The sequence below is a fragment of the Fomitopsis serialis genome, assembly GCF_022376445.1.
Source record: "Fomitopsis serialis strain Sig1Antser10 chromosome Unknown B0H18scaffold_340, whole genome shotgun sequence".
NCBI classification, from domain to species: domain Eukaryota; kingdom Fungi; phylum Basidiomycota; class Agaricomycetes; order Polyporales; family Fomitopsidaceae; genus Fomitopsis; species Fomitopsis serialis.
In genome coordinates this window covers 15993-31971 of record NW_025955300.1, presented here as the reverse complement: position 1 = coordinate 31971, position 15979 = coordinate 15993, and the positions used below count along the sequence as shown (strand labels likewise).

Below are 15979 nucleotides of genomic sequence, written 5' to 3'. Positions count from 1 at the left end.
CGCGGTCCTCAGCGGACCGTAGAGTCTTTGACGATAACGGGTTGTTGATAAGTGCTAGTCTGCCGCGGAAGCCGGCGCGATGTATCGGAAGATACACGTCGAACGCTGTGATCAAAATAACCTCCCGAGACGAGCTGCAGAGTCGACGTCGATTCAGTTGCTGTGTCATTTGACGACTCGGTACTTGGTGCTTACCAGCATATATGCGTATGTTTGACCCATTCGGAAGGCGCGCGCTGCTCGTGAGAGGGCTTCTCAGCTAGTTCATGAAAGATGTCGTCTAGACTCTCTGCAGGGTCTAAACGAGATAAGCATTTGCACCGTTAGCGGTCAAAGTATGAGGTGTCCTGCGCGAGTTTATCTTCAAAGTCTAGCGTGTGCAGGGGCTTATCACTGATACTCATTTCCCGGCCATCTACACATGTAGCGACTGACATGCCGGTACCTCTTGCGTACTAATTGAAGAATTTGAAGTTGCTCATTCGTGCCTACAGCAGTATAATCCTTAGCCCGGTAAGTGAAGAGGGCGGTGATTTCCGGTGACGAAGGCCGACAGTCTCCATCGAGCACGACTACATGGGTCCTGTAAGTGCTTCTGTCAAAGCACAGGTCAGAATGCACATCATACACGGCCATCCTCCGCACCGAGGTTCGTAAGGTCGACGTATTACGGATGTCAATCAGGAACCAATTTGAGCGTACACACCTAATAGGTCCCAGCGATTCAGCGATGGGCGGAAACGTGGTGCTCCGTGTCGGCAGCGGGCTGGCTCACTGATGATCCAGACGTCTCCATAAACAGGTCCCGCAAGGGGCCAACGACAAACCCGATCTCGGCACCCCTCTGGTGGCAGACGGCTGGACGCGAAACAGGGATGATGTGACCTGGGTTCGGGACGATCGAATGAAGGCAGCGATCCAGGCATTCCGCGCAGGCACCCGTTCATGAAGCTGCATGCAATATAGCTGCATAGTCAGACCGGGTCATCGTTCCACCAGTGTCCTCCGAGGATTTGAGGGTGATGTACTGCGATTACCAGCAAATGCTGGATGCACATAACCTCGTTCAGGAGTCGGCCTGTCCTACAGGTATGGCTACGCCCCAGGTCGATACAGTCGGCTGGAGTTTGAGTGTTGCTCCGATGGTGGAGGTAAGATATTATGGACAAATTCATTAGCAGAGTCCTCGTACCTGCGCGTTGAGATGCCCTGAAAATGGGTCTGTACATGTATGTCACAGCTGTTTACTGTCTTCTCGTCAGCCCCAAGGACACGTACCATATTTTTTGGACAGTTCAGTATGCGAGCGCACAAAAAAGAGGATAAGCGACGACCGTATGGTGTACACAAGTGAAGTTTTGTACTGACTCGGAGGAAGGTAATGGAATTAGCGCCCGCTACCTCCTATGGCTGAGATTCCCGATTGAATCTCTTGCACCGTGTGGCAATCGCCACAGTCGCGTCCATTGCACTCGTTCACTCCCACCGACCACGCATAGCGCGTTATTCTCTTCGGATTTCCGGACAAAACTACACATATATCTGACGGCTCTCAACATGGCTCCTCGAGTCGGCCCGAAAATCAGAATCAGGCCACCCGGACGAAGGCCACCTGCAGCGTCGAGTTCACGCGAAACACCTGTTGAAGAAGAGGAAGTTACAATCACCGACGCGGAAGAGCCTAACGCAGATGACGAGCAAGCAGACGAAACAGCAACGCCACAGCCAGAAGATGACATAGATGTAGACGTGGATGCCCAGACAGCGGACGAGGACGGCAGCGTCGTCGACCCTGAGGAAGACGAGGATGCTGAGGACGCGGAGACCCCGGCGAAAAGAGGGAGGGGCAGACCGAAAGGGAGCCGGAACAAGGCATCGGGGACGAGCACACCAAGAACAAGAGCGAGGGGACGCGGACGAGGCAGGGGAAAAGGCCGTGGAATTACCATCAGGCTACCGAAACGGACGGGCGAGGAGGTCGAGCAAGGTGAGGAGAGCGCCGCGGCGGAGGCGGAAACGCCTGCTCCTGTGGAGGATGTGCCCGCTGCGGATGCAGAAGAGGGTCCTGCGGGCGGTGGGAAGCCTTTCCGGCGCATAAACGGACAAGTCTACATCATCGACAACGACGAGTATGTCACCGAGGACGACCCGAAGGGCGACGCAAAGATCGACCAGTATGGTAACCTTATTGGTGGTGCGCATGTCTATTGTTTACTCTCTCCAACAAACTGACGTTGCTCCAGACCGCAAGTTCAAAGCGCAGACGTTCCAATTGCCCAACCGACATCCCGACCGAATGTACATGCTTGCAATCGACGCAGCACGCACTTCTGGCTTCCGCGACTCGTTGTACTATTTCCGGCGCAACCCGCTTGCCATGAAGCTGAACGCGACGCAGGCCGAGAAAGAGTATCTCATCGAAGTGGGCAAATTAGGCTCGCACTTGCGCACACGTAGTGTGACGATGATCACCGCACGCAGTGCATACAAACTGCATGGTGCCAAGACGGTAAAAGGTGCGTATGCATTGAGGCTTTTGAGCAAACATACTGACAATGCGCAGACGGGAAGTGGGTATTTGACGACTACTACGAGGAAAAAGCGCTGGAGGAGTGCACCGCCAAAGGTCTCAAGCCCGGTGACCCCGTCGACGAGCCCCAGGACACCGCAGCAGCTGCACCAGAGCTCACTGCAAGCAAAGACCGCACAGGTAGCGGGATCGGATTGTACCGTGCTGGTGGACCAACTACTATCTTCGGTGGCTCTGGCTGGGGGCCTTACAGCGACGGCCCGCTGAACGCGGTGCGGAAGAGCTTGCTCACGCGAGATGGCGTGAACGAAGAAAACTGGATGTATGCCGCGGCGCAGAGGACCGCAGATGCGAGCAGGGAGTGGGCGAACATGCGCGCGGAGGCGATGAAGGTATACGGGGGCACACTGGACGGCAGCTCCAGTCGCGAACAGGAGGCGAGAGATAGGGAGAGGGAGACGGGGAAGAGACGGAAGGTGTGGGACGAAAAGGAGCAGACGCCTCTGGGCGTGTATGAGCCACACTCCGGAACTGTATACTGTGAGTCGGTTTCTGTAGAAGGTCGGCTCTTCCCTAATCTGTGTTGAACAGACCGTTCGGACACGCAGCCGACGCGAGCACGCTGGGAGCCGGTCGACGACGGGCAGCGCGTTCTGGGAGGGACGAAGGCAGGGAGCCAGGCGTGGGGCCTAGCGTGGGTCGATACCATCATGGAGACACCACGGCCAGAGGAGATCGACGAAGAGAACGCAGTATTGCGTGGGCCTTTCTTGCAGTATGCCGAACAACCCCCATAGTCATTACGCGACCACATCTTGTCGTATCGGTAGGAATGTCTTCACGTTGGGCCGCGATTCGATCAGATCATTGTCTCTGTGCTGCGAATTCTTTGTTATGGCACGCGCCCTGATCACTTTGCAGAGCGTAGAAGAGAGGTCTGGGCGGTAAGCGAATAGTGTAAGTCGATCCGTACATGAGGCTGGAGGAACGCGTCTTAGCCATGAGGCGATGGTGTTACGAACGGCTCTGTCAACTGAACGCGACGCAGCCCGCGGATCGCTACTTTTCAGCCAAGGTAACGTTCGGTTGCCTCACCTGAACGCTTCTTTGGGTGAGTCTCCTGGATGAGCTCTAGGATGTTCCGGCGATATGTGTACGACTTCCCCGTCTTCACGCAGGCTTTGTCGCACGCTCGGAATCGCCGCGGACTCCTGGTGCGTGAATTTGCTCGAACGTCTGCATGCCGTGGCTGACATGGACACCTCACACACTCAGGCTCATGAGCCGCAAGCATCACGCTGCCGGGCACTTCCGAGTATGATGGTGAACTCCCTGATGGGCCGCGAACCTTCCGGGGCTTGCGAATCCCGGGGAGCGATATCTTGCTCATCCCACAGTGCTTCGCTTTCCAAGAATACATCCCGGAACGCCACTTTGAAGTATCGGAACACTTTCGAGTGGTCCTTCAGGGACCATGATTTCTATCTTCTGTGCATGGTCCGTCATGACTTAGTTGCGCCTTGCGGATACAACGAGACGAGACAGGTGACACTGCGCAAGAACACCGTTTCCTGAACCTTACAGTCATGCTACGGAACGTGTTCTCACTTGTTCTAGGATCGATCAGCGTGCAAGAAAAGTAAGTCGGCCATAAGTACGGAGGAAGACCCGCAGGAAAGCAAGCTCCCCCGGGCCTTTCGATCGCGGTTGCAACCCCCAACTCATCGCTCTCGCTCTTCATTCCCAGTTACATACGCCTCTTCATATGTCAAGGATGAGCACAATGGTCAATGTTTATCTCAGATGCATGCTGCGTTCCTTCTCTAACTTTGCCGTCTCGTCATTCCACTTTGATAGTCAAGCTCCAGCTCGGACGCCAGTGGCCCGTCGTCTACTGCTGCGTCCTCCGTCGACGGCGATTTGGTGCGTATGCTCAATGTGTTCCGAACACGGACTAACCCCACTCATACCTCTAGGAGGAGAACCTACTCCTCGTGCATCAAGCACTGGACGATAGAGACTCCAAAGACCATGAGATTCAGACAGCCCCCATCTTCACCAGGGAGGCCTATGCGCAAGGCGGTGGGCCCGACTGCTTCCCGCAGCGGGGTCTCCTCGGCTCTGTCGTCCGAGTCTAGTACGTCTTTCACTATATCGCTCGCTGAGTGCTACATCTCTAATATGTGAACACGCGAAGCGACGGATCAGGCCCATGCAAGAAGGACATCGCGGATGATAAACGCATTTATCTGAACACGGTGCGTCGCGTGCTGATGAAAGTCTTGTCTCTCTGACGCGTTCTCCCAGAATGCTCCCTTCTCGGCCTTGGTTTGCGGCGTGCAAGGGTCTGGCAAATCGCACACTACTTCGGTGATGCTTGAAAATATGCTCGTCCCTGATCATTCAGCCATTGGTCAACTGAGGAAGCCGTTGGCCGGCCTCGTCCTCCACTTCGGTGAGGGCGGTGCCTACTCCCAGCCTTGCGAAGCCGCATGGGTTGGTGTTACTGATAACAAAGCGGTCAAGCCGCCTCCGGTGGTCGTCTACGTATCCAAGTCATCGTTGAATACAATGAAGCAGGTGTATGCACGCCTGGGTCAGTCGGTAACAGTGAAGGCGTTGAAGTTCAGCGAGGAAGAACTCGACGCGCAAGCTTTCCTCTCAATGATGGCAATCGGTGCGTCGGACAGTGTTCCCCTATATATGCAGACGATACTGGTGAGCATCCGTACCGGCAGTTCGAATGGCAAGCGCCCGCTTACTTCTCACAACGATGCCTAGTCCATTCTACGCGACCTCGGTGAGAGGTACACCTATCAAGCATTCAAGACGGCGCTCGAACTGAAGAAGACGAAGTTCAACCCCGCCCAGCTCTCGGGCCTCGAGCAACGCACGGCATTACTTGAATCGTTCTTGGACAAGAAAGCACCAGGAAAGTTCCACGTAGCGCCTGCGCGGTTTGCGGCCGGGCAGATCACCATCATCGACCTGTCCGATCCCTTCATCGACCCGGCGTCGGCATGTGGCCTTTTTGATATCATTGTCAGGCTGTTCGTGCGCTCGCAGGTCAATACCGGGAAGGTCCTCGTCGTCGACGAGGCTCACAAGGTAAGCCAAACAGTGATAGTAGAGCCGAACTGACCTGACTGTGTGTAGTACCTGGTAGCGAACAAGACCTCGTCCGGACTTACGAAGGGGCTGCTGTCTCTCATTCGCCAGCAGCGCCACCAAGCGATGCGCGTGATCATCAGTACGCAGGGTATGTAGGAACCCATCTAACTATGCACTATTCCTCAGATGCTGACTGTGATGGGGATCAGAGCCTACCGTTGTGCCTCCCGTGTTGCTCGAACTCTGCAGTGTAGCGATCCTCCATCGCTTCTCCTCCCCGGCTTGGTGGGAACACGTCGCCAAGCACGTCTCCGCTGACATCGACTCGAAGGCGGCGTTCGATAACATTGTCAACCTGCAGGTAATGTGACCTATCGCACCGTCTGCCTGAAATCTCATTTCGTTCCGACTTGCAGACTGGCCAGGCCGTCCTGTTAGCTCCGTCGGGACTGGGGACTACTCGGGGCTCGTCTGATAAACCATCCGACGATGCACAACGTGTCCTGGAGAAATTCGGCCGCAAGTGCGTCCTGATCAAGACGAGACTGCGCGTCACCAAAGACGGAGGCGCGTCGCTGTTGGTGGTCCCGTCGTGAGGTGTACGAGTCGACTGCTCATCGCCGCGTGATGTGAGTTGTTGCATTGTGGACACTGTCGATCTAAGAAGTAGTATATACTCGCGAAAGGATTTCCGTCGATGATTGTTTTTACGTGTCTAATATGATTTCTTGGGATGCTGGATCGACGTGCGTGCGACTGCGCAGCACAATCTCAAAAGGATGCAAACATACCTCCGCCTCGGAGTCGGTGTGGACTGTCATTGCAAGGCTGTACATACACGACGCAGAATCTTGCACTCGCTTGGTGCAAGACAGTGTACAGTACTGCAGTAACACAGGTGGTTCGAGCGCGTATGGACGCGCGGCACTGGAAATCGTATACGCCTCCTGTGACTCCATTGCTGCGAGAACGGCCGTCGCGCACGCCCTCACCTTGACGAGCAGGACGACTCACAAGACCAAACGTCGTCACATCCAAACCACTCGCACTTATGTGGCAACGCACACGAAGAACAATTGTTACAGCATGATGATCATTGCACGGTGGCTTTTCCTACCGCAGCCCGGTGTTGATAACGATACATAGTCGGGACACTGCTACCCTTGGGACCCGAGGGCGGCACTCGCGCGAGGCCACATCTTTTGGCATACAGCATTTCTCCATCTCCGTCGTCGTGTGCATGGTAGGTGCGTGCATGGTGGCCGTCACTTGGAGTTTTTGTCATGGTATCCCTACGGTGCAACGCAAGCAGCCGAGTAGATTACTCTGTGGTGGGCGTGTCGCATTAGACACCAGTCACAGACAGGGAAACAGGAAAACGCACTGGAACGAGCCCGCATTTTTCTGCGTTTGCGACGGAGACGACGCGACCTCTTCTTCTTCCACTTGTCTCTCATTCTGTAGGTCACACAGTCAGCAACGACGAGAACGTGCCGAGGCAACGCGGCGGCCGCGTACTCACTCGTCGAGTAATGGGAAGTGCTAACGAGCCCAGACCGCCGAGTGCGGGGTTATGATTCTGTGGCGGGTGGTACTGTACAGTTCTGCTTACCTCACCCTCCCACACTCAAACAGACAAAGCGCTCCCTTTCGCGCGCTAGTTGTTCTTCGTCCCTTCGTGTCGCATTCATCGCTGGCAACGATGAGCAAGCGTCCGCGCGTCCCTGCAGCCCTGCACGCCGAGATCTCTGAATATTCTGCACTTTTACGCGCCCTCAGGAACCGCGACACGCTCGACCTCTCCAGCCAGCTCATCCGAGCCCACTCGTCTGCGCCTGCTACCGACGATGATCTATTCGAGGACGACGACATCAGTCTGGACGACGAAGAACCCAAGTTATCCTTGACGGAGTACACGTCGCAAGTCTCTGTCGTTGCAGAGTCCTCTGTCGCGGAGCAACTCCAGTCTCAGCGGAAGCGCAAGCGGTACTCAAACAAGCGCGAGGCGAAGAAACCGCGGGACACCTGGACGCGGTGGCCCCTTATGGCCGGTGACGTGCACGTCCCCGAATGGACGCTTGAAGACGAGGTCAAGGCCCTTACTGTGCAGCACCTCAAGAGATCTCTCACTGGGCCCGACACCACTCCCCACGATGCTGAACTGCTGAAAGATCTGGATGACGACTTTGCCAACACACTACTCCCGCAGGCGAGCCTCGATGCCCTTGCGGACGAAGCCGCCACCCACCTCGCGCGTATTCTTGCTTTTGTCGCCGCCCACAAGCCGCCCGCCGCGGAGAGCATGCAGAACCGTTTCGCCCCGTTCGGCTGGGAGATGGTCATGGCCGTCATGTCTTCTAGTGGTCTTGTCGACGCCAAGTTCGTCTCCTCTGCTGTGCTGCGGTAAGCTCGCGTAAACATGTGCTTGTTAGTGTCATGCAGAATGTCCAGCGTCGTATGGAATCTATATATGGCTCTTCGAAGTCACCTGGTACGTCGATATTGTGCATATTTATGTTGCCTAAGCTGACATTTGTCGCAGCCGTTCACCGTGTCCAGTATCGTGCCTCGGCGAAGCTGCAGATGCGAGACGCTGTGGAGGCTTATGATCTGAGCTTTCTGGGGCTAGCATACAAGCCTCCTCCCCCGCCGAAACGTAAGCGTCGTTCATTCTCTGCATGTACCGCTCAGCGTCTGACGGGTTGATAGGCAAACGAGGTCCGTATAAGAAAAGGAAGATCAAGTCTGCAGAGACCATTGAGTCTTCGGTGGAGCCTGAGGACACCCAGTCTCGGGTAGTCGAACAAGCCACTGGCACCTAACGCCCACGCGGGCCATGTTAATAGCGTTCTCCGTGTACATTTGTTGTGTACATAACCCCGAGGTGGATCGTCCTCGCAACAAGGGGCACGTCCGGCTTCCTGCACCCGGTGAGTACTTCTTCCACCTCTCGGATGCCTGCCGTCCTCGTTATGATGTTTGAGGCATTTGGCTTTAGCAAGGGCTACCTTGCGTTGCAGAAAACTATCTCAGCTACCTTCGGGCCGTCTGCTTTGGCAGGCGCGCCCGCTATCTCTGAACCCCTTTGTTTTCGTTGCAAAGCTTTGAGTTTGTGCTGACTTCAGTTTCTTTCAGACCTTGCTTATGGTGACAGGCGACCGCGTCCAGCTCCCGGTTTGCTGTCGGCGAGCGCCGGGGGGTGGGAAGGACGAGCAGGGCAGGTTCAGACGTGTCTTCGTCGCTGTACTCAGTGCGGTTGTAGTCCTGTATTGGGTAGCTTTCGGCGTGTTTTCGTCTCAGTAATACATGTTACATCTTCCCAACCAACATTGACGTTGACAAGCTGTGTTTTAGCTGTGTTTTAGCTCTTGTCGCGTGAGGAATATCAATGTCTGTCAGATATTCATACCGGTCACGTCCGGGCGTGCGCCACGAAGAAACCCTTCAGAACCGAGTAAGTTCGTGTATATTGTATACGTAGCCGCCTATACATAATGGTTGTCGCGAGTGGTTTGGTGCCCTGCACCACCCGTGGAGAACGAGACGAGCGACAGATAGTATACGTAGCATCTTCAATGCAGGAAATCGTCCAAAATGTAGGTATGTAACCAAGTCCGGTCGTATGATAGCAACGGAGAGTACAGATCCAGAAGCCGGTCGCACTCCTCTCGTGCCTCCTCCTCCGCCGCCTTCTTAGCCTTCTTCCGTCCCCTTTCCTTCGCGTCTGCTTCTCTGTCCAATCTGTCCTCCTCCGCCCTACGCTGCGCCTTCAACTTCTCGATCTTCTTCTCTCGTTCCATGTAATATTCAACCCGCTCAGGCGTCACCTCCACGCCCTTGACTACCGAGCGAAAACCCTTGAGGTGATCCCAGAGGTGATCGAAAACACGAACTGCGTCTTGGAGCTTATCGCCATGTTTCCCATCTGAGAAGAGTGGCTCATTCTCGACACCGTCGTCAGCGTACTCATCGAAAGGATCAGGCCAGTGTGGGTTTGTAGCTGACTGGAGCGAGCGCTCTATGTTTAGCCAGCGAGAAAGCCGCCTGGCAAAGGACAGGACTATTCCGAGCGTGGAGTCTTTGCCCTGGCTCGTTTTGTAGTCCGGGAGTTCATGGATCGCCTGACGCGCAAGGAAGGTAACCTTCTTGAGTCTGCATAGGTCGTAGTCGTTCGTCAGCCAGGCTTGAACTGGGGAAGCCTCGTCTTCAACTCCTTCGTCGTTGAAGGCCCAAGCGTAGTACACCGTGACCCACACGAAGGCCTCCAGATCGTGGCGATAGAGGCGCTCGAGATCACCTTTCCAGTAGGCGTCGTCCAATAGGTCAAGCGCCATGAACGGGATGGTGCCCGTCCTCTCTGACCCTTGAGGTTGGCTTGGCTGGCCAACTATCACCACACGAGCAAGGTCGAGGTCGCGCACCCTGACGCGCAGCGAAAATGGGCAAACGCCAAGGTTCCAAAAGCTCAGGTCGGTGTGTTCGATTCTGTGCTTGCCATTACCGATCCACAGGAGTTTGTGACCTGTCAAGACGTTGAGGACATCGCACAAATCGATCACGCGGAGACACTTACATTTAATGCAATCGATTATGCCCCGCACGAACTCGAAGCCGGTCAGATACGTCAATGGCTTGAGCTTCACCTCGAAGATGCACCGCAGAATGCGCTCCCCGTGGTACTCAGCGTCGACGAGCGACTGTGTGGGGTCGCTGAATAGACGGAGATGGCGTCGGATGTTGTCTGTAGACAGGTGCGCGAAGTCCTTGAATGCGACCACGTCTGTCAGCGATCCCAGCGCCTCTTTGTCCATGTCCTCGACAATCTCGCGAGCTATCCAGATCGCCTTGGCCTCATTGCAGCGTATCGTCTCGGGATATGACCATTTCGCGACGTAAGACATTGTAGGCATGCCCGGGTCCTGCGCCTCAAGCACCATTGTTCGACGCCCTCTCAGAATAGGCGAGGGCTTGTGCAGAATACGCTCTGGATCCACCACCATGGTCTTGGGCAAATCATCCTTGCCCGTTCCAACGACTTCGAAGGTCTCGACCGGCTGACGTGCCGGGTCTCTTGTGCCACCAGCCGGTCCCGGGATCTCAGCTCGCGGTGGAGATAGACACCGGATCACGTCGAGTCTCGCCTCAGAGTTCGTCCCCTCCGGAAACCCCCACTGCGGGAGCTTGAAGCGCTGGAGCAACATCAAGATGAGCACGAAGTCTGCGGTGTGTGCGAGTATATTGAAGCCCTGCGCTTGGACCGCCCCCGCGCTGTCGAAATACCATAACCACGTCCAATCATCTGTATGTGTTGTGGTCAGCCCGGACAAGACAGCGCCGAACAAACACAAACCTTGGGTAAGCATGCCCAGTGCGTGATTCCTGATTAGCCCCTCTACAGCAAGCATTTCGGAGGCGTAGATGGCCATCTGCACCATCGGGGCCGGGCGGCTTGGATGGTTCTCTTTCGCGTGCTTGTTGTCCCTGCCAACCGTGACGTCTTTGGTCAGCCCCGTGAGTTTGGTGTCCGTCTTCCGCCGTTTCGAACTACTCGCATCAGCTGGCTGCGAAGACTTGCGCTTCGAACCGGTCGATACCTTCGCGTCTGCAGAACACAGACGGTCAGAGTCGCATAAACGTCGAGTTCAAAAACACCATACCATTCGCAGACGGAACGGGCTTCGGTGTGACCAGCGCCGGAACCTCGAGCGTCATGCCATTGACGGATTTGGCCGGATCCGCGTATGGGATGGCTTGACCCTGAGACGGGTTATAAACTCGAATGTCCCTCATCTGTTCCGTGTCGAGCGTGGTCTTCTTCAGCTCGTCCACCATCAGCACTTGACTCCAATCTAGTCTAAGTGGAAGCTTCTTGCTGAACGCGCCCACGGCCCATTGTCGCGCGATGTCCCAGCTTGTCGCTCGTTTGCCACCCCGAGATATGCCACGCCAGCTGATGTACACTAGGTCTGGCTTGCGATGCGTGATCTGTTCGTCATGGTTGCCGAGGATTACGTTCGGATCGTTGCAGACACATATGATGTCCAGGTCCGACGGTTGGCCTAACTCCCGCAGCCCTGTGCGACATTGCGCGAGAATCTCGTTCGTCAGCGCGATGTACGGTATGTACATCGCGCTTTCACAATCGCCAAAGCTCAGCTTATTTTTGCTGCGATATGTATTAGATCACATGTATACATACGACTTCTACTCGTTACTCACAGCTCGTCCAACCGTTCGAGTATTTCACGACTCGTACTTATCTCCTCGGCCTCCTTCATACATCTTGCAAGCTTTCCGTCGAGGTCCTGCTCGCCAGGCAAGATCGATTTCAGTAAGAACGTCTGCATGCTCTTCAGGGAGCACTGTTGGTGCGATTTGAGGTCATGTTCGATGCCGGGGGCCACGTCTTGCAACCTGGAATGCAGCGTTCACCAAGTCAGTCCGGGCATATGTGCTGCGCGACTTGTGCCCTACCTCAACCCCGTAGTGCTTGCGCCTTGAGACGAAGCGAAGCTCGCAGACGCCCTGTTGTTGAACGGCGCCGGCCCATGGAAAGTTATTGGATGAGCATTCCTGGGAGTTGCGGTCGGCGACATTGATGAGCCCGCTTTCGCATTCGTGAAGTTTGGCATGGTTATCTGGGTACAAGGTATGTACAAAATCCAGCCACGCACCGAGCTGTAAGCCACCGTGGCGGAGTAGCCACAGTCAAGCCACAGTAGCGACAATCATGGCTATATCGGGACACGATCTCGGCCAACTTAGATTATCATCATATAGACCATGACGGACCACCACATCCACGGATCAGTACTCCTCAACTCACCATGCGGTATAGATCAATGCTTGCTGGTAGTAGTAGGTCTGATATGTACGTTCTCGCTGCTGCGTTCAGACGACCTCTTCTCGCCGTCTCGACAGTTTAAGCGCGCGCAAGTTGGCCGTGGCGCCTGCCGTTCGACATTCGTCAGATTACCAGACCGGCGTGTCGCTCAGGAGTCTGCAACGCTTCTGCAGAGACCTACGTACATAGGTCAATCTCAAGAACCGATCGACAACAGTGAAAGCGACTCACTCAGAACCTTGACCGCGACTAGGGACTTATAGTAGGCGCTCGATATCCTTCCTGCATGCCTGCTGATTGAGATCTCACTCGCCCCGGTGAACACAATGCATATGAGTCTTTCCGAGAAGGCCTAAGTGTATTAAAGTGCCCAGAGACCTCCCGGATTGAATGTGTCTTGATCTCGACGCCGGCCCAGAACTCTGGCCAGTGGCGTCAGCGAAGAACCTGACTCGGAGGCGGTACGAGTCTCGTACCAGTTGAAGGAGCGGAGGCAAGAAGTGGATCGATGGCCAAGCGGAGATTTACATACATATGCAGCCTCGTAACGGCGCAGAGCGTTGAGCGCTTTAGTAGTGTCGGACGCACACCTGCGACCTCCTCGACCGGCTGGAGACGAAACGACCGTAAGGCATGCGCTCGCTGGAAGCCAGGGATGCGACGCTGAATGCTGGCATGGAGGGCTCGCGCAGCCCTCCGTTTGCAACTGGAGCACGAGAATATCAATTCGAGACTCACAATTGATATGTATCGAATGCCAACGCGCGTCGGATGCAGAACAAACCCATGTCAAGGTGTGTCTACCGCGCTCCAGTGCCAGTGCGGTGGACAGCGAGCCGAGGTGGCCATCCACGCCAGAACCTGGATCAAGAGCAGCTGGCCCGTGCACGACGCGACTGATACATTGCCAACAAAGCGGACCATGGCGAGCGACGAGCGTACCTATTTGACGAGCGTCAGATGGCAGGAGGCGAGGGAGATCAGAGCGCTCCGCATCACTGACTGCAAGGTTCACGCGCACGGTCGTCCCGAACCACCATGCACCATCCCCGCCACAGCCCAGAACGGCGGGCAATAACGAGCGGTACTCTGCAGTGATCAAAGCTTCAGTCATCAAGGACATTATGTCTGATCTTCAGGTGCAAGAGGCTACCGGCAGCCACAGTCCGAAGACGAAGCCATCGCCCAAGGCATCGATATCCTCTATACCCGTCCCGTTCACGTACAATCCCAGCGATGATGGCACGGACGAGAACCTCCTCATCCTACTACACGGGTTAGGTATGCCAAAAGCCGAGTCTGCGAGGCATCGTACGCACGTAAGAGCTGATGGGACGGACAGGCGACACGCATGTGCCGTTTGGCAAGCTGGGCCGCCAGCTGAAGCTCCCGCAGACAGCCACGCTCGCGCTGCGCGCCCCCGAACAGTGAGTCCTCCCTCCCTCGTACACGCTGTTGTAGTTTCTCGTAACGGCTAGCCCCGTCTAGGGTTCCCTTCCTGTACGAGCAGGCCTTCCAATGGTACGCATCCTTCGACCCGCTCGGCGAGCTCCTCGAGCGGCCGAACCCCACGCCCGCACTCGAGCTCCTCGATCGCGTCCTCGCGCACCTCACCCAAGACTGCGCCTGGCCGGGCGGGCGGATCCACTTCTTCGGGTTCGCCCAGGGCGGGGGCGTCGCTGCCGAGTTTGTGCTCCGGTGGTGGCGCGCAGAGCTAGAGAAGCAGCGCGGGGATGCAGAATACGCGGTGCGCCCACTTGGGACGGTCGTGGGCGTGAGTGGTCCGCTGCTGTCGTACCCGACGCTGTCGACGCTCTGCCCGACGCCCGTGTTGTTGTTCCATCGCCCGCGGCCCGCGGAGAGCGCGCTGAAGGCGGGGGACGTCTCGGCGTTCAGGAAAGGGTTCAGGCACTTTCTAGCGGTGAAGATGGGCTCGCGAGACGGTATGCCCGCGTCCAAGGAGGATTGGGAGCCGATTATGCGATTTTGGAGTGAACGGCTCAGCAAACGCCCGATGGAAGGATTGTACAAGGTAATGAGCGGCATGACTGCGCCGTAATGAAGCCTTGAACGAAGTAACGCATTTGTATGTACGAACAGTAGCCACAGCGAGTCGCCCGCGGTCCCGCGATCATGAGGACGTTGAGCGTCTCATGAGCATCCATGAAGAGCTGGAGGCCGAAGTTTCAGAGGGCCGTGGTCGAAGGAGCTACCAAGCTGATGTAGACTCTGCACGACTTAACTCTGCTTACCACCATAACGTTTCATATGAATGCTTCGACTTCACCCCGCCCACATCAAGTTCGGCCGCCTATGGTTGTCGCAAGTGGTTCGAGGGCCCTGCACCGCCCGCGAAGAATGAGACGAGCGACAAGTTGTATACGTAGCACCTTCAAATTCAATGCAGGAAACTGACAATATGTATCCAAGCCCAGTCGTACGATGGCATTGAAGAATATTTATGGTTGACTACGCTGCAGAAGTTACCTTGCGCTTCAGCTTCAGAAGCCGGTCGCGCTCCTCGCGTGCCTCCTGCTCCGCCTCCCTCCTAGCCATCTTCCGTTCCCTTTCCTTCGCATCCGCTGCTCTGTTCCTTTCGGCCTCCTCCCACTTGCGCCGTGCCTTCAACTTCTTCAACTCCTTAAGTAAGCTTCTTCTCTCGCGACTTAAAGTATTCGACCCCCTCAGGCGTCATTTTCACATCCTTGCTTGCCTTGCGAATATACTCGAATTCATTCCAGAAGCTATCGAAGTCACGCTTTGCTTCTTGAAGAGGTTCCTCGTCATGATTTCCTTCCGGTAAAAGTCGTTTCTTTCTCTTCTTTCCGCGAGCTTGCCGTTTGCTCTCGGTGAATGGATTGCGAGGATCGCCGCTCGCCTTTGTCTGCTGCCGCAGGCGCTCGGCCACTAGCCAGTCCCTCAGCTGCCTGGCAAAGAACGGGACGTATTCGAGGCCGTCGTCTCTGTCGTCTCCATCATCTCCGCTCTCGTGAGTCCTATTGTCTGGGCGCTGTTTCGCGCGGATCATGAGGAAGTCGCCTTTCGCTCGTCTACATTGTTCGTAGTCGGCCGTCAGCCAGGCGTGAACTGGGGAGTCCATGTCTTCACGTCCCTCGTCGTCAAAGGCCCAAGCGAAGTACAACACGACCCACACGAATGACTCCAAATCGTGGCGATAGATTCGCTTGAGATTGCCATTCCAATAGGCGTCCCTCAAGAGGTCAAGCGCCATGAAGGGAATGGTACCCGTCCTCTCCGACGCTTGAGGTTTGCTTGGCTGGTCGACTACCACCACGCGAGCACGGTCGAAGTCGCGCACCCTGATGCGCAGCGAACGTAGGTCAACGGCCAAGTTCCAAAAGCTGATGTCGGTGTGTTCGATTCTGTGCTTGCCGTTACCGATCCGCAGGAGTTTGTGGCCTATCAAGACGTTAAGTACATCGCGCAAGCGCGAAGACGTCACGCGGCAGCACTTCATTCTGGCACGCAACATT

General features: G+C 55.8%; 2 protein-coding genes across 2 annotated transcripts; one reads left to right on the top strand and one right to left on the bottom strand.

The window, feature by feature from the left end:
- Nucleotides 1-4551: 4551 nt before the first annotated feature.
- Nucleotides 4552-6382, top strand: B0H18DRAFT_1169579 (uncharacterized protein; the record flags this gene model as incomplete). The annotated part of the gene is made up of 7 exons (XM_048035878.1): nt 4552-4656; nt 4750-4788; nt 4838-5248; nt 5312-5638; nt 5687-5789; nt 5851-6002; nt 6058-6382. Coding segments are annotated over 7 exons (1317 nt in total), but the record flags the coding sequence as incomplete, so codon positions are not given.
- An 8707-nt stretch (nt 6383-15089) lies between these two features.
- On the bottom strand, nt 15090-15734 carry B0H18DRAFT_1062986 (uncharacterized protein). Its single transcript, XM_048031139.1, has one exon. The coding sequence runs from the start codon at nt 15715-15717 to the stop codon at nt 15127-15129; it is 591 nt and encodes a 196-aa protein (XP_047884929.1). The 5' UTR covers nt 15718-15734; the 3' UTR covers nt 15090-15126.
- Nucleotides 15735-15979: the final 245 nt, after the last annotated feature.

Bases quoted from the DNA above. Each gene is read 5' to 3' on its own strand.
- B0H18DRAFT_1062986 (XM_048031139.1), bottom strand. From the start codon at position 15,717: ATGGCGCTTGACCTCTTGAGGGACGCCTATTGGAATGGCAATCTCAAG.